This window comes from Anser brachyrhynchus (genome assembly GCF_964034855.1).
Source record: "Anser brachyrhynchus genome assembly, chromosome: 6".
NCBI classification, from domain to species: Eukaryota; Metazoa; Chordata; class Aves; order Anseriformes; family Anatidae; genus Anser; species Anser brachyrhynchus.
The window spans coordinates 25,705,846-25,727,818 of record NC_137700.1 but is presented as its reverse complement, the minus strand read 5'-3'; the positions used below and the strand labels follow the sequence as shown (position 1 = coordinate 25,727,818).

The 21,973-nt window shown below is 43.4% G+C and overlaps 1 protein-coding gene across 1 annotated transcript in view; it reads left to right on the top strand.

Moving 5' to 3' along the window:
* The window catches only part of ANTXRL (ANTXR like), a 55,803-nt gene that overhangs the window by 6,189 nt on the left and 27,641 nt on the right, over positions 1-21,973 (top strand). The window contains exons 2-12 of the mRNA XM_080596681.1: positions 6,292-6,363; positions 6,515-6,586; positions 7,821-7,902; positions 8,006-8,039; positions 9,960-10,039; positions 10,146-10,214; positions 10,416-10,496; positions 10,598-10,658; positions 15,288-15,386; positions 16,681-16,750; positions 18,190-18,268. Of these exons, the coding sequence (XP_080452807.1) occupies positions 6,292-6,363; positions 6,515-6,586; positions 7,821-7,902; positions 8,006-8,039; positions 9,960-10,039; positions 10,146-10,214; positions 10,416-10,496; positions 10,598-10,658; positions 15,288-15,386; positions 16,681-16,750; positions 18,190-18,268 (799 nt within the window). The remainder of the gene's footprint in view (positions 1-6,291; positions 6,364-6,514; positions 6,587-7,820; positions 7,903-8,005; positions 8,040-9,959; positions 10,040-10,145; positions 10,215-10,415; positions 10,497-10,597; positions 10,659-15,287; positions 15,387-16,680; positions 16,751-18,189; positions 18,269-21,973) is intronic.

Genomic DNA, 21,973 nt, shown 5'->3' with positions numbered 1-21,973 from the left:
CAGTGTTGGGATTTCCTTACAACCAGGTATAATTGTATGGAATGTTCCAAAGGAAACTTTTATTCAGCTTCAGACATACCTATGTTATTGGAACCAGGCTTTATTTGTTTGCATTTTGTCTCATATTATTCTGCCAGATTTGCCTTTTGGAAGGGAAGAATTCCCTTCCCCCTGCACCAAGAAAAAATTCTTTGTTAAACCCAAGACAACGCTAATGGATAGCAGTTATTTGACATAAAATGTGTACAGTTAACAGGAAGAAAAAGGCATGGCAGCTTGTCATTTGCAGTCTATTTAGGCATGTAACTACATCTGATTTATCTGGGGCTTGAGCCAAGGAAGTAAACCGTAAGATTCCCCCTGACCTAGGGTTTCAGTTTGCTTGTGCTCAGTGATTGAGAATTTCATTACTTTTGTAATGAAGCTTGCAGGCCAAATGCTGGCATGCAATGCAGTCTGAGTTGTTACAAGGTGTAGTAACACCAAACCTTTTCATCTCAAACAGGGAGACAATGAAGTGACTCCTGTGAGTTCTTGACAGCGCCAGAGCCTTGCTTCCCTGCTCCCAGTTACTGCTTGCACCTTGTTACGAGTGCTCCGGCCTGACTGGGACTGAGGGCTCTGCTTCGCTCCCTGTGTTGTGTTCAACAGGACTGGCATGCTGAGAGCAGGTCCTCCAGGTTTGGTGCTGCTCAGAGCAGCGCTGGAGCTTTCCTGGGAGGTCTGAAGTGGTTGGATGCAGCCTGAGAGAGCCTTCGAATTCTACCTTGCAGTGTGCTCCTCAGGTGGCTGGGTGTGTCACGAGCTGTAACGCAGGGGGACAGGATCTGTAGATTAGACAGCAGGAGCAATGGGTGGTGGTTTTGAGGGATGATTTATGTAAGTCAGTGATGTTGCTGCAAATCTTGTCAGTAGTTTTATAGGAGAAAAGCCATCTGTAAATTAATGCTTTTGGTCATAAAAAACCTTTTGGATTCAAATACTTTAGAGTCCTGTGTTTGGTGCACTGACCTAGGACTATGAAATCTGTTTCCTAGCCGCTTCTGCATATCTTTCTCCTCCCCTCTCCTGTCTTGTCCATTAATATTGTAAGTACTTTGCAGCGAGGGCTGCTTTGGAGTGGCCATTTCTGCCAGTGTTTCTAATTGCCTTTGGAGCAGATAATATAAACTAGTTCTTCCTAGCCTGGATGAATCACCCGCTGAAGGTCCCTTCCATGCTTACAAGAAGCATTGTTTGAGAGAGGAGGGCCCTTGTCACTTTGAATGCTCTGCTGGCTCCCAAGAAGAGAGGCGAGGGATGGATGAACATGCGCATGCATGTCTGAAGCCACAACAAACTAGATGCCCCAGGGTTTGCTTTTATTGCAGAGCCATTATTAGCCATGTGCAAGAATTCTCTTGCTGTCTGCAATGTGGTTGTGGCCACAAAGAGCTCTCTCCAAATAACAACAAACTGCCTTATTTCTGAGCAAAGGGCTGTATGCAAGGCCACCATTAGCTCAAGGGGATACTTATAGGGACCAGCAAACTTGATAGCTGTTTTATTCTCCTGACACCACACTCAAACTGAACCCAGAATCAGTAATAACAGGTTTATGGTTTTGTTGTTTTTTTATTTTTTTTTCCCTCTGGGATCTCTGAAATAGCTGCCATCAGTTAATTAGTAAGAGACAGGCAAATGTTGGGGGTGTGTGAAATGTAGGACAAGGGGCAGCTCCTCATTTTCAAGGGGTTTCCCTCTCCTGTTTGAGGCTTTGAGTCCTGCTGCCTGCTCTGTGTGTGTGTGTGGTAATATAAACCTGGGCAGTTCGGGTAGTGCCTGGGTATTAACTCTCACTGCAGAGCTGCAGGTCTGAGGTGTATTGCGGCAGAGTGGGCTCCTGGCAGAGAGTTTAGCTCTAAGCATGGATCACTTATGTCCTGGGACAGACACCTCAGATGTGACCCGGAAGTAGCAGGGCAGAGTGTGACGGCCTGGGTGTCAGGTTGTGCTGCTCGGCTTCTCTGCCTCCAGCTTCTACCACCTCTGGGGCCTGCTAGGACAGAAGGGGCTGATTCCAGCCCAGCTCGTGCTGTGCCATCAGCAAGGGCCAGACACAACTCTGACACCACTCATTGTGTTTTTCACACTGGTGCAGAGCTCTGCTAAGTTGCAAGGAGTCACTCCAAAGTAAGCAGGAGCAGAATCGAGGCCTGCGATCACATCACTTCCTTCCGCCCCCAGAAATACTTACCGGCCTCCTCTTTTCCCCTCCCATCCCGCAGTAGCAATGTGAAATTCAGGAAAACGGCAGCAGGAGCAGCAGCTGCTCCTCAACGCGGGCCATGAGGCAGGGAGCGCATTCTTTCCTATGTTGTGGTTTGCTGACTCCTCTCTTTGTCTCGTTTGTAATGGGAAGCGAGCTTGGGCACTGGGGAGCGAGCTCCCAGCAAACAGCTCCTGTGGGTTTTCGGCTCTGGTTGGGCCCAATTCTGATCCCAGTTCCTTAGGTATAGACCTGGGGGAATTCTGCTGGATTTGCTCCAGACTCAGCCCAGCGAGCTGGCAGCAGAAGCAGCCCCTAACATGTCCTCTGCAGCATTCTGGCTCTCTGCAGCAGCTGTCTGTTGCTCTGTGTTTGCCTTCGCCATGAGAATCGTGTAACCTCTGAGGACTGAGGCCTTGTCTTCCTGCCCGGCTCTGGAGGGCGCGTGAGCCGCCTGTAAGCGGTGGCTCATTGCCCACAGAGGTCTCTGACTGGATGCTCTGCAGGGTGTATAGGGCTCCCTGGCTGCGTCGCTGCCACGTGGCTTCCCCAAGCTGCTGGTGAGGGTGGCCGAGCATGTGTCTTGCACCCGGTGTGCTTTCTGCACCGGGCTGAGCCATATTTGGCTGATGCTTTCCTTGTTATTCAGAAGTCTTCGGTGCTCCCCTGAAATCTTACAGGAGTGACCAACCAGGCCAGGCAATGAATCTGTTTGTGGTTGGTTACTGATGATGGCAGTTTGGGACAACGTGCCAGCTTTGTCTGAGGCTCCTATTAGCACCAGTAAGCTGGTTAACAGGAATTACTTTTTTCTCAGTTATCATAGGACTAAAAGAAATGACAAAGACACCAAAACTACTGTAAAAGTCAGGCTGTGAAGATGTCCAGGAATAATCTGTGGTGCAGAGAGTATGAAAGACCTAATGCTTACTCTAGGCTCAGGAATGGTGGAGTTGAAAATGAGTGTGTCTTTCAAGCATTGACAATTGTCAGAAACGAGCTAAGAGTATGCTTGGAGGGGTTTAAGTCACAGCCTCCCACTTGCCATGGAGAAGCAAAGCAAAAGCTTCCTAGTTCCATCCAGCCACGCAGCACAGCATGTTAGTTTGTGCTGCCAGCAAAAGGGATTTTGTGGTGTTAAAGCTAAGATGCAGAAAGCAGTGAAATGTCTCAGTATTTTCCATAGTGCTGGGCTGCTTCTGTTTGTCAGTATTGGGAGTACCATTTGACAGTATTGGGCAGCTTAGTATATAGCTTAGCAAAGCTATATACAGTAAAATTGCATTTTATAGTTGGAAATTTTCATTATTCTGTCATTAAAGTGGCCAATTTAGAGAGGAATTTGAGGGGCAAGGAGGGGAAATCATGTCCTTTTGTAAGCCAGGCCACCTCTGGTTCTTGAGGGCTTTGACATTACCAGCATTGGTTGTGTTTGAGCATTGCTGTCAACAGGACAACACCCGGGTCTGGAGGAGTGTGATGGAGGAAGTAGTTAAGTGCTGACCACTTCCCTGGCCCTCTTCATATAAGATTTGGAAACAGTAAAACTTTCTTGCTAGGGCTTCTGTCTGGCTTTGACACTTCCCAGCTGACAGACAAGATATAAGCCATGTGTGGGTGCAGAATTCCTGCCAGTGGAGGAGGAGACCCCCTGCTGCCCTGAAGTGCCTCTGCTCAGCAGGGTTGTAGCTCTGTGACAGTATGCTTCCTGCGAGGACTAGCGCTTGACAGGCATCCTTAGCTTTTCAGGGGTGGGTACGTATAGATTTCTTACAGCCACTTCTTGTTACTCTTAACACCACTCACACTTTCCAAGACGGGGTATTTTGTTATATTTAAGGTTATCAGAGTGCATAGGAAGTGCATAGTATTAAGGTTATCTGTGCATTTGTACTGTAAGTGTGTGTGTTTTTCCACCATTAATGATTTACGACTTTCTTAAATTTTCAGTGTCTGTTGTTTTATCAAACTGTTCTTTGCCTAAAAATCAGGTATGTGAGAGGAGAAAGAAAGAAAAAAAAATGAAAAAGCAATTCAGAGTTCTAAGAAGGTACTGGAAATGATGATTTGTTGCCATTATGAAGAGAATTTGTTGCTACTTTCTTTTTTGGATTGCATCATTACCTCTGCAGCTGGCAGTAGAAATTTGATACCTCATCCAAAATAGTTCGGTGTTTTCTGAGTAGGAAACTGGCGTTGTGTATAAAGAAATAACCCTGCTGGAAACTGCAAGAATGGAACTGAAATGGGATAACAAGCTCAGAGAGAAACTGAAAAGTGTCATTTCTGGGTGAGGTAGGGGGGAGAACTTAAAAATAAAAGTTGGGAGCTCTAAATGCATAGATCTTGATACCTTGAACCTTGCTTAGTTAGGCTCAAGGTAAATCTGAGTTCAGCCAACTTAGAGGCTTAGTCTGGGACTTTCAGAGGAATCCTAGAGAATTATAGGCGTTGGACTGCCTCAGATCCCTTTTGAAAAAGCACTCCTTAATCCATGCCTATGTGAATTATGTACATTTTTATGATAAGAAAATAGCTTGTTTGCTAGTAATGCCATCACCTTTCCTTGGCACTGTTCATAAATATGTGAATGTGGCTCATCCATTGACTGACACATAAATTGGAGACTGAGCAGTCCTTGGTTTGATCCATTTCTGGTGCTTTGTTGCCCTCCCTTGCTGTCTGGCAATTTAATTTCTTCATTCTTAGATAACCAGTTTGTTCTGTGAATGAGTCACCAGTTCTCCAGAAAAGTAGCATCAAAGCACACAGGCAGGCTTATTCAAGTTTAAATACTTCAGTGGTCCCTTTATGGTCCTTATCCCTTTCTTTGCTCTTCTTCAGCCCACCAGCACTGCTGCAAGGCACGCAGTGCCATATTGCACTACACGCATGGACTTCTCTTTGCTGATCCGTACCTGGTGTATAGGGGTAGACATAGGATTGCTTTGAAAACCCGTAGCAGAACTGCAATTTGTTTCCCTTTTCTAATATATTTACACAGAAAAATGTCTAATGGCAGTTAGGGGAAACCAAAGGCAAAAATTTGTTTCTTACTTCTTCAGTAGTTACATTTCAGAAGTATTTTAGTTCTTGGATCTAATCCTCTGTGATCCTTCAGGACATGCTGCTGCATTATTCATCTCTCTGCTTGTGCCCAAGACACTTGATGCAGGCATTCACCTTGCAAGCCAAGTGAATGAGCCATTCATTCATAAACACCACAGTCCTAGGGAGGGCTTTTCACACCATTGACTTCTCATGTTTTGTAGCCTTTCAAGTGGCTTGGAAGTGTATGCCATAGATCCATAAAGTGCAAATCAGCTGCAATGTAGATTTGTTGCATGCAGGGCTCTGAGTCCCACAAGACTGCTGGGGTCCCTGAGAATGTAAGACCAAACTGAGAAAAGCCAGGGAGTGTGAGTAATGCAGTTTATGGATCAGGAATGGGAGCAAAACCCCCCAACTTTGTGCATATAACTTATTGCCCAAGTTTTCACAGGAAGTCTGTAACAGGCAGAGATCGACTCTCCAGAACGCTAGTGCTGTGTGTTAGCTATTAGTACTGCCTTTCCCCCTCTTAATTACTTCAAAAGCTTTTTCTTTTGAAACAAACAGTAATTCATGGAAACATTCTCCCACGCGTTCTGGGAGGGTCAAAGACCAGTCCGGACTTTCTGTGTGGCTGCAAGAGCAGAGCTGTGCTCTAGGAAAGTAAATAGTCTGTTAGCAGATGATTTAGCAATGTCAAATATTTTCTTCTAGTTCAATTCATTTTATAAATATTTTATGTAACAAATATAAAAAAAAAAATATTTCTACTTGTGTTTAGGTCAGTGGGTTTTGTAATAATTGTTCTGTTACCACTTCCAGCACAACTGCTGTAGAAGCTTCACCAGAGCTAGCTGCCTCATCTCCATAGACCTCTGTCCAGGTTGTGTCCCTAGCCACCTCCAGAGTATCCCAGTCTTAAAATTCAGAGTGATACAAGGAATTTCACTGTGAAATACGATGAAGGTAATCACATTATGTTTTGTATACAGATCTGGAAGCGTCAGAAATCATTGGACAGAGATTTACTCTTTTGTGGAAAGCCTGGCTGAGAAGTTCATAAGGTAAAGCTTTCTTAGATGGTATTTTAAAATTGATTATGTATATGTACACATACACGTGTTCATGCATTATTTCTCATTCACTCCTTATGAAATGAAAATCTGCTGAAGTAATGTGTATGAGACGTGGATCTGGCTTGTTCTTCTGTTTCAGTCCAATGCTGCGCATGTCTTTCATCGTTTTTTCTTCACGAGGCACTACAATCATGAAATTAACAGAAAACAGGCAAGTACTTCCCAGTTTTCATCCAGAAACTCCCTCCACCCCTCCTCTCAAGCCACTCTTAATGAGTGGCCCCAAAACCAGGACGCAGAGCTCTGTGTCATTCCTTAGTGTGGCATCAACTCGGGTACCTGCTTGATGCCAGCAGCCGTTGTACTGATGGTGCTGGAGTGTTTTCTGCCAGGCTGTCACATCCCTGCCTTCGGACAACACCTGTGATAGAGGTGCTTTGCCACTGTGCAGCCAGACCACAGCCTTTTTAGGAGAGACTTAGGTCAGGCAAATTTTTGTTGCCACCTTCACAATCAAGTCCTCAGGCCTCTGTTGTCTATCTGGAAGACAGAGGTCAAACTTCTTTACTTTTCACAGGGGAGATTTGCTATTTTCAAATAGGAAAATAGCGTTGAATGTGGTATTAAAATGTTCCTTGTTCTAAACCGTTGTTCATTGTTGGATCTCCAAGTGTGCTTTTTCAGCTCATTTTATATTTCAGAAGTGTAAAAGTGTGCTTTATGCCCAATGGATATCCCTAATCCCAACCCCTGATTTTTACCTTAATCCCACATACTCCTGTTTCCCCTGTATTTGTGGCTGTGAATCTTTAAGTAATCAGGAAAACTAGTATTAATTTCCCTGAGTGATCCTCTTAGTTTCCAGGTGTTCCTTTGTGAAGTAGGAAGCTATGCACTCTTGTACCAGGAAACAGCCTGAGGAGGTTTGAGCCTCTGGTATGGGACAGGAAATTCCCATTCCCATCCTATTTTCATGTTTTCTGGCCTCTGTCTTTATAATGGAAAAGTCTTAATCCCAACTGTCCTGATGATTGATTGAATAATGAGCTTTTAGTCATCCTATTTTCATGACAGGGCCATAAGCTTTTAAATTCTCATTCCATCTGCAGTTTGTCAGTGTTCAATATCTGGCATTTGCTCTAATTCAGTCTTTTCCTGGCTGACAATATAGCAGAATGAGGGAGCAGTGTCAGCATTTCACCCTTAAAAATGTATTAACCCTAGCATTGTATCATATGCCTGGTTTTGTGCTTCCGTGGGTGCTCAGCTCATGTCAAAACTGTTTTTTAATCTCGGTTTTACCAGTGCTTTAGCTGGTGTGTATGTACTTTGTGCTATGTATTGACAGGATGTGTGATCTAGCTGTGTTACAGGAATATCTCATGGGTGGGGAAAAGGGGGAAGGGAAAACTACCTCTTAATAAAATTCTTTTTTTAATCCAAAGGGAAGCCATAAGACGAGGACTTGAAATTCTTCAGTATGAAGTGCCTGGAGGAGACACCTTCATGCATGAAGGATTTAAAAGGGTACACACCACAGCACCTCCTTCCTTTGATTTATATGTACAAACTTTGATTTCCTTTCTTCTTCTGCACTTAAGAGCTACTAATGTTCTAAAATTTGTTGCAGGCAAATGAGCAGATTTACCATGAAACCTATGGAGGTAGGCATTGCTTATCAATTGTTACATATCTGCATGGAAAAGACAGGGGTGATGGTGTTCTTTGTGTGACCTGCAGTAAACCCGCTGAAAGAAGTGTTGGAGAAGGGACTGGTGTTACACAATCGTTGCATTCCATTTTGACTACAGCCCTACTTTCAGATGCATGATTCATGGTTTATTAAGACCAGAGGAGACCATTATAATCCCAGATCTGACCCAGTGCAGAATACAGACCAGAGCATTGCAGCCGGAGCTGCCTGTACTGCATCTAGGGGACAGGAACACCTTCATCTCCCTTCCCTGCTCTGTCCTGACGAACTCAGCCCTGTCTGCTTCATTCCCCCAGATTCTCCTTCTTGTTAGCATAGGTATGAGTGTGATCAGCTGGAGATTTTTTCTATCAGTGTGAAAAAGTTAGGATCAGAACCTGAGTTAGTTATGCAATTTTTTGCTAAATTTGGAGAGGGAAATGTATTTGTGCTTTTTTCTGGAGGGGGGGGGGAAGGGCCTAGGAAGTTGAACTGAGCACTTTATGCCTAGTTTGCACCCTGAAATTAGCTTTTTTTTCCGTTTGTGGATAGATGGCCTCTTTGGAAGATCCATCAATGTCAATGCCTTTTAATAAAATTGGGTGTGCATGTGGAGTCTTCAGCAGCAACTCTTTTGTATGGCTTCTCACATGCTTCTACCAGGCAAATCAAGAGTTTTGATGAGCTCGAGAGAACTATTTTACTTCTTCCTAATAGAGAGTAGTTGTTTAGTTCCTAGCTAAGTTGATTAGGAAAGAAAAAGGAGTAGATGACATCTGGATTCATAAAATAAAGTATTGGGAAAGAAACAAATTCAGAAGAAAACAAAGTTCAGATTCTTTATGGCCTTTTTCAAGCATCCTCAGCAGAAAAAAATGATGAATATGGGAATCCAAGCTTTTTTCCCCTCCGAAGTTGCAGGTCACTTTTAAGGTTTTATGTCTGTGTTGACATGACATGGGAAGGACTGCATGGCATAAGAAACCTGTCAAAGCTAATCAGCCTTTAGTTTCAGACAGTATGGGGAAAGACACTTGAAACTGTACCAGATTATTCTGATAAAATAATAAATACTTCCCTGAAAGTAATGTGTGCATGCATTAGTGAGAACTATTGAAGCAGAATGGTGTGTTGAACCATAGTTTGCTTATTATTTGGGATTAAATTTTTAATATCTTGCATTTTTCTAGGTCATATTGTATTCTATACCACATTACTTTTATAGCTGTCCAAAGTCTGTGCATTTTTTTCATATAAGCTTATCTGGGACATGAAATGGCTTAGCACAAGACATGAATTTTCTCCAGTGGACCTGGTCTTGCATTTTTTTACTCTCAGAAATCCTATGAACTTCACTAACACCTTTTGTTGCATGAGAAGTATAGAACTGAACCCCCCTATGGAAGCACCTTTTCATGCTGTGTTCAGTGGGGTTGCTGCTTTAAAACCTGGTGGAGGGGAGGGTAAGGTGGCAGGAAAGGTCCTCTTGCAGAGGTCTCATACCAGCAGTCTTTGGCCAGTGCTCTTCTAGAGAAGTATTTTCCATTTTGCCATTTCCCCACGTGAAGGGTCTAGATATAGCCTTGGCCAGATACTGCGTTTTACACAGGACAAAGTTTGTGCATGGACCTTGCCAGAGCAGTTCTCCCCCTTAAGTGCTGCTTCTGTGTGATGGAAGTGCGTAGGTTCCTGCTTGTTGCATGTTGCCGTGCATCTGACCTTCAGCTGGGGTAGATCAGTACATCTCCAATAAAGTCCATACAGATCAGGCTGAGAGTCTGGCCTTGTGGTTTTCTATTTTTGTCAGCAACGAGACATGCGTCACTTCACTTACTTTGATTGTTCAATCTTGTGTCATCTGTATGTGCTCTATTAACTGTTGTCCATGTAGGAGTTCGGACTGCTAGCGTGATTATTGCTCTGACGGATGGAGAGTTGCAAGATGTTCAGTTTTATTATGCAGAACAAGAAGTAAGTCTCCTTCATGTTTACCTAAACTAGCTCAAGTGTAGGCATTTACTGTTTTGGCTCTACTGATTATATGGCTTTGCATTTACTGTCTTTTTTTCTCATGTAGGCCAACAGAGCCAGAAGCTTTGGAGCTATTGTTTATTGTGTTGGAGTGAAAGACTTCAATGAAACTCAGGTAATCTTGCTTGCTTGCTTCTTGTTTTGTTTTTGTTACACTAGTGCAGAAATAACAGCATCAGTTGAAGGCATTTATTTAATTACTTGAGGCATAAATCATTTCGTGTCAGTATGATGTCTTTTAGCAAGTATGAAGGGGCCCAGTTTTATTCACTGTAATTTTATTTTCCTCATGATTTATGATTGTCTTTCTTTGCAGCTGTCAACAATTGCTGACAGCATCGATCATGTTTTTCCAGTTACGGGAGGCTTTTATGCCCTTAGAGGAACCATTGATTCAGTAAGTTGGCTATTCTGAAACCTAAAAAAAGGTACTCGTTACTGTGTTAATAAAGCATAGATAAAAAGATCACCAAAAATGTCTTTGTCTAAATCTTACAGATTCTCAAGAAATCTTGCATTGAAATCCTAGCAGCTGAGCCATCCAGTGTTTGTGCAGGAGGTAAGCTTCCACAAGAACAGTGTGGTAAGGCAAACAAATGACACTGAAATGTCAGCAACTACCTGATGTAGTGTCAGAGATGAAGCCTGTGGATGTGTTGGAGAGATCCCCTGGGGCTCCATTTGAAGCCTTGTGCATCCCTTCTGAGCTTGAGAAGAAGCTGGTGTCAATACACAGGTAGCCTCTAAACACTGGCTTGGAGAACTCTGTGAAAGAGTACTGGGAGATCTGGGGATACTGCTCTTTAAAACATTCAGCAGAAGGAGGAGACAAAAGTGATACAAAGTCAGACTGCCAGAGGCTATCTTAGTGCCTAACGCGACGTCTCACAAATTTCTGGAAAGATTGCGTTCCTCAGATCTGCTAGGGCTTGTCAACAGTTAGAACAAGATTTTGCAGAACAGTCACAGAAACTTCAGGGTTATTGAACCAGATGTAATTAGCTAACTGCATAGGCCAAGACACCCGACATTTTCTGAAGCATTAGTGTTTTACTTACTTGCACTGAAAGAACTATTAGGGTACAGGCAAATGTGAAGAATCCCAAGAGGAGCTGCTGATAACTTCGTGCCTTTTCTGTCTGGTATATTTAACTTGTATTTGTTCTGTTTACTTTAGCAGCTTGCTATTTTTTTGCGTACTTGAGAGGCTATTGCAGCAGAGAGAGAGTGACACCTTAAGTTTGCTGGACAGTATAGTTTATGGCATGGTTATTTAGATCTGATGTTCATGTCTTGTGTTCACTTCCTCATCCACTGAAAAAAGACTGCATACAAGTGCAGGATACAAAATAAGAGGTTCAGGAAAAATCTATTAAATAGCACAAAAGAGAAATTGTTCACCCACTTCCACATGTCAATCGCAGTATGATCTTGCCCTTAGTATTTAAATTTAGAACAAAATATCCTTGTATCTTTTGAACTACTCTTAAACATGTAAGTGTGGAACAGATGTTTGTCATAAAAAATCTGTGGAAAATTTCAAAAGGGAATAATTTTGCTTTTAAAAATCTCCTTTTCAAACTCTACAGAATTAGTCAAAACAACTTAAAAGCTTTTTTATTTTATAGCAAAATTTTTTCTTGCTGTATGAGTCATTTTTGTTTTGCGTAACAACTTACTGCAAGTTCTCTTGCTTATCAAAAACTGCTTTCAGCCAGGTGAAAGTGTGACAGCTCCAGTAGTGATTTGGCGTAATGTTAAGCATATAAAGAATAGAATTTGAAAACATTTTTTTCAAATTTTCAAATTGAAAATATCTTACAAAAGTGCTTAAGTGCTTGTCTTTTCAGGAAAAAGTTTGCCTTTGGTGTCCCTGTCCATGGCAGGGCATTTGGAGGTAGATGGTCTTTAAGGTCCCCTCCAACCCAAACCATTCTGTGATTATATGATTTTTGGAATCTTTTGACATCTTTCATTTTGGAATTTTTTGACGTCTTTCAGCAAAAAGGGCAAAACAGTTTTGAAAAACAAACCAGCTCAGTTCTTGACTGAGCTCAAACCATTTTATTTATTTTTGCCAGGCTTGCTAAGCTTACTAGTTTGTCACAAGTATAATTAAAATGTATTTAAAATAGTTTTTTCTTTTTTTTTGTATTACTTGCTTGTATCAGTATTTTTCAGCATCTTCATAGCTTTCAAACAAGACCAGTACACATCAGCCTGGAGCAGTCTGTGTGTACGCTGCTAACTCGGCAGGATGCTTAAATTCTGGGGTTTGTTCTGTCCCTGCTGAAAACGTCATTCAGCAAAGGTGGGCTCAGGGCAAAGCATGTTGCTGAATCACCAGGACATGAAGATGTGGATCTCAGGTGCTTGAAGGTTTGCTTAAAATAGGAGGAGGCAGCAAGTGCAGGTCTAAGTGGTGCAAGCTGTCAACATGTGGGTTAAATGGTCTTTAACACCATGAATTGGGATCATAATAGTTTTTACTACAGGCTTAGTCCTGCAAGCCATACCTGAAATGAACTGCAAGAGTTTTACAGGACGTGGCTGCAAATACTTACGCTTGTGCTTGGCTTTATTATTTTGAGCAATCCCATGTACTTCAACAGAGCCAGAGGTTTGTCTTTACAGCTGTGAGCACCATTGTCTCCTGGAAGGGATCCCCTTGGATTGAACAACTTTTTCATGGTAGTGTGAATCCAGATCCTGAGTTCAGTTCACTGGACAGTCATTTAATAGTCCTTTTCTATATGTAATGTGACTTTTTAACGTTTATTATTTGGACTTCAACACAGAAAAGCCCTCAGGCGTCTGAAGTAATCTAAAAATTTGAATGCACGTTACATTTAGGTAATCATGAATATAGTTTATTGGTAATATATAGGTAAGAAATAAGATCACATGGTCATTAAATCCTATAGGAAAATATGTATACTGTGCATTTAGAGCTGGGTGAAAATTGGAACATAACAGTTTGTAGAAATGTAAGGTTTGTCCCCCTTTTTTTAGTGAGGAATTTTATTCTTTTTAAAAAAATATATACAACTAAAATCTGCATTTCGAAATTTTGATCAAAAAATACTTATTTTTTTTGGAAGTGACATATTGTGACATTCTCCAGCAAAGCAGCTTGCTTGTTTATAGCCTTGAAATGTCGATCTATCTGTGCATTTCTTGTGTGCATATTATCTGAGTAAGGAGGGGGGAATCAGTGTCGATTTTATTCAACATTATTACTTATTTCTAGAATCTGTTATGAAAGCACACAGGCTTTGTGTTGCTCAGTGGAAGCCAGTCTTTATTGGGGATTAGAGCAGACTGACCTACTCCTCACAATTATTCTTGCAGCTCACAATTATTCTTGCAGCTCATAATTACCACTGTGCTGATTACTGGTGTTCTCAGCTTCATTTTTGATTTGCCAGAGGTTTAGTAAATTGCTGATGAAACGATTTCCATGTGGTTGCAGCTGAATTACGACAATTCCTATTGGGGCTCTGGCTCTCTGTGACAAACTATCCAGTGAGTCCGTTTACAAATTGATCTAGTCGCGTTATGACAGCTATCTGATGCTTAATGCTTTTTGACCCTGCAAATTTGTCATCCCCACTCTGGAGAAACGGAGTTGGGTCCTTTCTCTTCCCTCTGATTTAAAGTGACCAAGACGTGCAGCCTGTAAACAGGCTATCAGTGCCGCAGTGGAGGTGCCTCGTATCCTGTTTGACAGCATCGTTGCTTTGATTATGCTTACGGTGCGTGGATGTGATTGAAAGGTTTTGTTGGATGTGGCATCCTACTGGCCACATCAACTCCCAGGTGTGGATGCAAGCCGTCAGCTTCTCATCAGAGTCACAGAAGCGAAGCCGACAGCGCAGCCAGCGCACACCAGCTCCAACCTACCATCTCGCTGCCAGCGCTGCCCGGTTATTTCAGTGCTGACCTTTTTCCCTTTGCTGTCTTGTCAGCTCGTAGATTGCAGCTTTTGACAGTAACTAAGGAAGAAAAGGACGCAGCCAGAGCCAGGGCGCAAAATTAAATGGAATTAGCCATTTCAACAGACCATCACCCAGAACATGTTAATGCTCAGGAGCATTTGAAGGGGCAGACTTCTCAACAGCAACAACCAAATCCTGTACCAGCTGTCTGCGTTTCCCAGCAAGTCTGGGATTGAAACTCAATTGTCAGCTTGTGTTGATGGGCAGGTTATTCCAAAGTCAGTTCTCACAAGTGACTGTGCAGAACGGCAGTGATGGGAAAAGAAGAGCAGGAGGGGTAACCTGTCCTGACAAGACTAGACCTCTAGATGTAGTTTTTACCGTTTTGTTTTGAAAGTCTTTTTTTTTTTTCATCTTTTCAAAACCACTGAAATAGCTCTCAGTGAAGTTTTTGTGGTTGCTGCCTTTTAAGATTTAGTATGGGGGGAGAGGGGGAGGATCTAACTGCGATTATATTTCATCAAGCTGCTTTTCTATAAAATCAAGAGACAAAAAATAAATTTTAGATGGGTGTCCAGGTATTGTCAGAGCTCTGGGAAGAAGTGTTACCCATGGAGGTTGTTACTAATATTTACTAATAAATACAAATAATAGAACTAATAATAGTTCTAAAACCTTGCTATGGAGAAGTAAGAAACGTGCAGCAGATGCTAGCAGGGCTATACACAGGTTCAGTTCTTGTACGTGCTGAAAGACTTTCACCAGGGCTTGTGCCAGATACAAACCCTTCCCCTCTGTTTCATGGTGGGGCGAGGAGGGCAGTCCTGTTTGTCCATGTCTTACTGAACAGAGCAGCTGCTGCTGCTTGAGAGCAGAGTGTGATCTGCTGGGAAGAAAAGAGGAAAGCCTGGCGCTTGTGATTACAGCAGGTATCTGCACCCAAAGCTGTGGAGGAACCATGAGATACCATCAGCCAAGTCAGGCTCGCAGTGTTGCTGTGGCATCTTTGAGGCACTGAGGGTCTGTGGGATGCTTGTGGGAGCACCCTCGAGATGAATGTTGCTCTGCAAAGCACCAGCGTCACTGTAATACTCTTGGCTATTGCTGCTGAGTACTGAGTGTCAGCGTGGACACTTTGATTCAGACACAGGGTGGAGAACAGCTGTTGTCACGTTGTACTTCAGACCACTGTGGAAGGGAATGCTGCATTTGAGCTATTTCTCATAACTCTTCTGTGCTTTTACTTACAGAATCCTTTCAAGTTGTGGTAAGAGGCAATGGTTTTTATCATGCAAGAAATATCGACCAGGTACTCTGCAGCTTCAAGCTCAACGACAGCCTTACTATCAGTAAGTCTTCAGGCTGAGGGGTTCCAGTTCCCCACTGGCTGTCATCCCATGGGATGCAGCCTGTCTCCCATCTGTATCAGGGGAGCCCTTGCAGTGGATGTCGGGGAGATGGGTGGGGATATGCATTTAGCAGCTTGAAATTCATCCTTTTTCGCTCTTACAACCTGTGGGCATTGTGTTGTGAGGGCTTATGCAGGAGATACTGCTGCACAGTGAATTCCAGGCTTGCTGTAATGATTCACGTGTGTGATACATACAGCCAGCAAGGACTGGCTATCGCGCTTTAACAGGAAGGAAATAAAATTGCTCCCTATTCCCTGGGTCATCTCCAGAAAAAATAAATAATGCTGTCTTGATGCCCTGGTGGTGTGTTAAAGCTATTTGGTCACTGATTCAGAAGATGCTTACCATAAAGCAGGGCCCTTCAGCTCTGCTCCATTCCTCTCTGACACAAGTTGCCGGTCTTATCGCAGAGAATGTGTAACGTGGAAACTCCCTGCAATCACTGTGCTCAACGGGGTCTTTTGTTTGCTGTCTCAGCAGCCAGGCAAAGGACTGAATGGCCAAAAAAGATCGAGTGTCCATTTTCTCAGCAGTCCTCTCTTCTTCGTGAGAAGCAGTGTGTGTCTGGCAGGGTGAAGCATGGCATGGGGAGGGGAGCTTGGCTCCTTCTCTCTATATGCTGCCCTTGTTGGCTGAGCACAGTAGGGGCTTTCATACTCTGTTGCGGCCAGACTGGTGCCTTCCCTAGCAGTGAATTCGCTTAGAGAGGGTGCACATGAATCGCTCCTTCATTTCCCATCCTTGCTGCCTACATAGAGGCTGTGTTAAATAAACTCTGGTGGTCTCACTCCCGTCACACTCACAGATGCCCTTTGCAGGGGATTTGTTTCTTGTGGCTTACCAGGTAGCCCGACTTCTGGCTCTTTCTTCCTTGTTCCTAACCCACTGGCACCTTGACTAGATTTCACACTGCAAGTGCTAGGGCTGACCTGGAAGTACAAAGGAGAAAAACTGCCCTAATTCCATATGTCCTCCATACTGTGTTTTCCTTGGGTTAGGTCTGCAGCAGCTGATGTGATAAGACACTGATCTGTGCTGGCTGTGCTTTTTTTCCCCCCTCAGGCTGGCCCTAAAACACATCACTAACTTACCTGCTTTGGCAGGATAAGGCCATGGAAATGAGCTGTCTTCAGGTGTGCTTGGGATGGGAGAAGCAGGAAAGAACAGCTCTAATAACTGTCGTTGCTTGAGGTTTTTCTCATTTCTGACAGTTATATTAATTCCTTTTCAGATGAAAAGCCAACACTTGTTCATGATACTTATCTGCTTTGCCCTGCTCCAGTGATAGAAGATGCTGGACAGTAAGTATTGCTTTCCAGTAGGTGTCAGGAGAGAGGGGACTTTGGATGAGGATGTCATTACTGAGCCAAGGGCTCGGAATTTTACCCAAAGTGCCAAACTAAGAAGATTAATTTTTGTAATGGGATTAGGGCAATCCTGTGCGTACCAAATACCCTCCTAGCATGAGCAAGCGCAGTTCTATTCAATGAAAAATAAGTCTGGTGATAAAAACTCCCACATCAGCTGTGCCACAAAGCTCTTGACATCACTGGACCCATGTCACGCGCAGTCTCTGGAGATACAGCCGCACTGAGTCATTGTAATCATTGATGTCAGGCCTCACTCTGTTTCTGTGGATGCTAGTGGGTGTTAGGATTGCCCTTCCCACTGCAGCGTGCCCAGGAAGCTGTAGTCCAGCTAGCTGCAGCTGTTCTGCACCACATCTCCAGAACTTGAGGGCTCTGCATGGGAGGGACTGTTTAATAAGACATCTTGGAAGTCTCCCCCTGTGAACCCAGTGTAGCTGGGAGGCTATCGGCCATGAGGTGACTTGGAGAAAGCTAGAGTTAATGAGAAGAGCGGGGAGGGAGGATTTCAGATGCTGGTGGGGGAGGATTTTTGAGGATGCCTGTGTAATTTCTTCTCTGTTCCTGTTTCGTTTTTTCCAGGCCAAAAGTTAACTGAGTTCCAAGCAGACTTTTCATTTTGATTGAAAAGATGCTTGATTTGAATCCTTTTGCTGATGTTGATGTCGCTCTCATTTTGCCCCTGTTCTGCTTTGGTTAGTGTTGGTATTGTTCAGCCATTGTGATCTTGCAGACTTCAGATAGATGTGGCACAAGACTGTAACTTCTTCCTTGGTGATCTTCTGAGTCCTTGAATACTGTACTGGGGTCTCCCTCCCCTTCCCTATTTTTGGGTAGTGGGGGAAACTTTTTTTTCTCCTTAGACCCTTTTTCTGATATTGGAGAATGCCTATGGCCAGATTCTGTTTCAATTTCACTGTCATTTCAGTGATTTTTTTCCCTTGACCTCATGCAGATACTCTGACTTTACTTAGATAAGCTTTTAAAAAGAAAAAAAAAGACAGTCTCTTTAATCTCCAGAAAGATTTAAAATAAAACAAAGTCTTAAGGTTTCCTGTGCTATCTAGGGTAATATTGCAAATGTCTGAGACTGTTACAACTTACTGTCCTAGTGCCCTTTGCCCCAGGTGGGATGGAGGCTTTTAAATAAAGAGCATATGTCCCAACTCAATTAAGCCAACATAAAAAGGATGGCTCCTGGGCAAGCAGAGAGACAGAGGTAGGTAAGCACCTGAAGCCACGATAATGCCTTGACTCAGCAGGGCATGTTATCCATGCATGTTCATCAGCCAATGGCTAAAACACAGCCGGAATAAAGGGAACAATGAGTATAAAGATGACACTAAAAATAAGTGTATCTGTTTGTGCTTTAGGGTGGTTTTCCTACAAGTCAGCATGAACAACGGGCTAACGTTCATCTCCAGCTCTGTCAGCATCACCAGCACACAGTGTGTAAGTAATTGCAATGGGGCTTGACAGAGAAACCATGAGACCTTGGAAAGAGGCGGTGGCTCTTCAGGCAAAGCCTCCTTGACTGAACATGAGCTCCCTGCAGCTGCTGCATCACAGTTGTTGAGTGAATCCCAGCAATTCCTTGAAAAATAACCAGGCTAGTTAAGACTAAATCATTACTGATGATGGCTAGATCATGGTAGATTTATGGAGTAAACAATTACAACAAAAGGCTCCGAGACTGTTTCTATCCCAGGAGAGAAATGTCCTTATAGATAGGATTTGGCTGGAAGGGAATCCATGAAAATGGAAGAAAGAGCATCAAGAAGCAATACGCTATTGAGTATTGGGATCACCTGTGGTATCTGAGGTGAAATGTACAACTTCTGGAGCTTTGACATAGAAGGGCCACAGCATGGAAGATCCTCTAAACTTTCATTTTTTAATTTTTTTGGTGGTTGGAGTTCACTGCATTTGTTGTTAGACCTCCACAATTTACCTCTAGTTCAGGACTTGCCAAGGCATTTTTTTACACTTTTAACAACAGGAGGTAGCTGCTTTTCTCTTGGTGTCATGGGGGATGAGCAGAAAGAGACACCAGCATCACATCCTGTGGTGAGCTTCCTGATACAAGGCTGCTGCCCAGCTAAAGGAGCATGTCCTGCTGTGGGACAGCAGTGGCTTTGCTACACATATCCTGGCTGATGTCAGGAAGACCATTTTTCCACAGGGGAGGGTAAGGGACCAGCAGCTAGAAGTGTTCTTTCAGCAAAATCTGATTTTAGAATTTAAAAAAAAGCTGACTACAAGTAGATAAATGGTTTTCTTCGTTGCTATGGAGTAGAAATAAGCAACAACGATAGCTGGTGCAAGCTAAGAACAGTTTACTCTAAAGATTGGGCCTTGTGCTTGCGGACTAAAAGTTTGCCAAAGTACTTGGTACTAAGCATTTGGTATCAAAGCTGGGCTTTATTATTATTGTTAGTGTCTAAAGGACTTTTATAGCCTACACCAAATGCTGTCATATTGGTTTGTAATCATTGTTGGCCTTTCTGACAGCTGCAGAGTAGAAAGACAGGAATGGGAACAGCAAGTGGAGCTCGCAGACTTGATTTTCTGATGTTTTCAGCAATGCAGCTGGGAAATTTTACAGCAGATTGCTGGAACAGCCCAGGGTGTCAGGATGCAGAGTCTAGCAGACATGATTTTGCAGCTTTGCCTTTTATATAAATTTTTTTCTACAAACTTTCCTCAAAATTTTCTACATTAAGGCTTTATATTTCCACTCTTTACTCCCTTCTACCCCAGGTACCATGAAGCCTTTTGAGTCCACAGTGAAACACAAGCGTTAACTGGTGCATTTAGTTACCCATATGTAATTTTTCTGATGGATGCTGAAGTCTTAGTCCTAGTTGGGGTTCCTTCAGGCCAGAACGTGGTTGGAGGAAGCTTTCCTCTCAGTAGCCATAGGATAAAGAGAGAACTCCAATCTCCAGTCCTGTCAATCTCACGTTTTTTGCCCAGCTCCTGCAGATTGAACATGAAGGAGACAAGGGGCCTGATTCTCATCTGGTGCAGGAAAGATCATATCCCAATTGCAGTCCATAAGCAGTAAGGCTGATGGTTCGCTTTCCAACTTTGTCCTAACCTCATGCCTTTCGCTCTTATTGTTTTAGAGACTCCCTCCATTTCCTTTCCTCTCCTGCTCCCTTTTCTGTGAGCTGCCGTCAGCTGGCCTGCTCAGCTCTCCTCCCCAGCTGGCGCTTCTGTCCTTTCTGTACAGTAAGTATCTTCTCTTGACTTTACTCCTAAAGCCTCTGTGCAATCCCTGTGCTCCTTTCTGTTCAGCTGCATGAAGTCTGCTATTTCCTTTTTCAAAGTCCAGCTTCACTACAATGCTTTGTATATTCGATCACTGAAAGAGGACTCTCTAGCTTCTGGCTGCCAGCAGCTCCCGAGCTGCTCCTGGCAAATGTCTTGGTGATTTATATGAGTACTTAGCATGGGAAAAGCAATGCCTGGGAACAGGACAAGAAGGCAATGTGTGTTTGGAGTAACAGTAGCAGTGGTATGTACGTCTATGTGGCTCATGTGCTGCATTGGTGCCGTTCTTGGATTTGTTGTAAGGAGTGCAGAAACGCCTCTTAAAAGTTATACTTGATTTTAATCACTCTTTTCTCAGCGAACTGGCTTCACTGGGAGTTGATGTCTCCCAAGTGTCCATTTCCCTGATGTGTTAGTGCTGTTTGGAGCCGAGGGTGGGCCAGAGGGGGACGGCATCACTGAGCTGCAGCTGGGTAGTGTCTTCCAGCAGGATTCCTTTGGGCAGGACACCTGGTATTCCATCTTGGCTTTCTCCTGCTCCCTGACTTAACAAATGATGTGAGCTATGTAATGTATCTCAGAACAGGTTGGTTTGTTGTATCCGTGACAAGAAGTTGCAGAGCAGCAAAGGGATGGTGATGCAGTGCTAGAGTTATGGGATACTGGGGCCCATGCCTAAGCGTGGTATGGGAGCTGTGGGTGGGTTAGTCATGTCTTAACATGCCAGTCCGACAGATCTAGGATTTGGCCTGAGGAAGAGCAGATATCACCCAAGTCAGCCACTCAAGATCTCATCCAGACTTTGCAAAACTCTTATCAGCCCATACTTTCTTTTCCACCCTCAGCCTTTTTGCTGTCTGGGGGGAAAACAAATCAACTGGGAACAATGAAGGGAACTCCTCCTGTTGAAAGAAGGGGCTAAGCATGAGTTTGAGTTGTCTTGTCATGGGAATTCAGCAAGTAGTTTTCAGATTTAACAAGGTAAATCTCATGGACCTTAACCTCCATGCATGGGGACTTGCTTTCTTTCCATTTAACCTCCCACATATCCTTGTTTCAAAGCATCTTACAGCTTTTTCTCTAGCCATCTCATGTTTCCTCAGCCTGAATCACAGATCTTTCTTCAAGCTCTTTTTGCTTCCCAGTCTTAGGCTGTCCTTCATTTTGCTACTGGGTTTTTCCTGTTCTCTGGTATCCCTGTTGCTGGTGAATTAAACCTCTTTAGCTCAGTTTACCATTGAAGAGGTTTCTTTTCACAGGTTTGGATCACCAGAGCTAATATTAACCTCATCCCAGAGCCCATTGCAGTCCAAGGAAACTGCATGTCTCACCTTGCCACTGCTCATCTGCATCAAATGTTTAATTTCCAAAAAGCCATGTGCTCTGTGTGTTCTGCAGGAGCCAGGCAGCACATTGAAGACCTACTTTCCTGTAGTCACCAGAGCAATACTCAGTCAGCACATCTTGTCATGAAATGATGGACTGTTTGCACTCAGAGCAGGATTTCCACAGGAAAAGCTAATTTCAAGTTTTAACACTTTTTTTCTTTTTAAATTCCAGACTCTTTCGAGAAAACTTGACATCTGTTTTGAATGTAGTTCCTTAACTATCTAGCCCCAGACTCCCACCTGCGGAGTGGTAGATAGAATATAAGAAAGAGGAATGGTTAAGCTCACGGCATGTTATTAAAAAGTCAAACCAGTCCCAAGAAGCTTACCAAGAACCAGCAGCATTAATGACTAGTTTGTCTAAGTCCTCGGGCTGGGGTTGTGTGCTGTCTGAGTCAAGAGGCAACAGAGGCAGGCGTGGGAGCTGTTGAGGCTGAGATAAGAAGTTTTGCTCTGTTGTATGATGTTGACATGTTAAATTACCTGTAAGCTC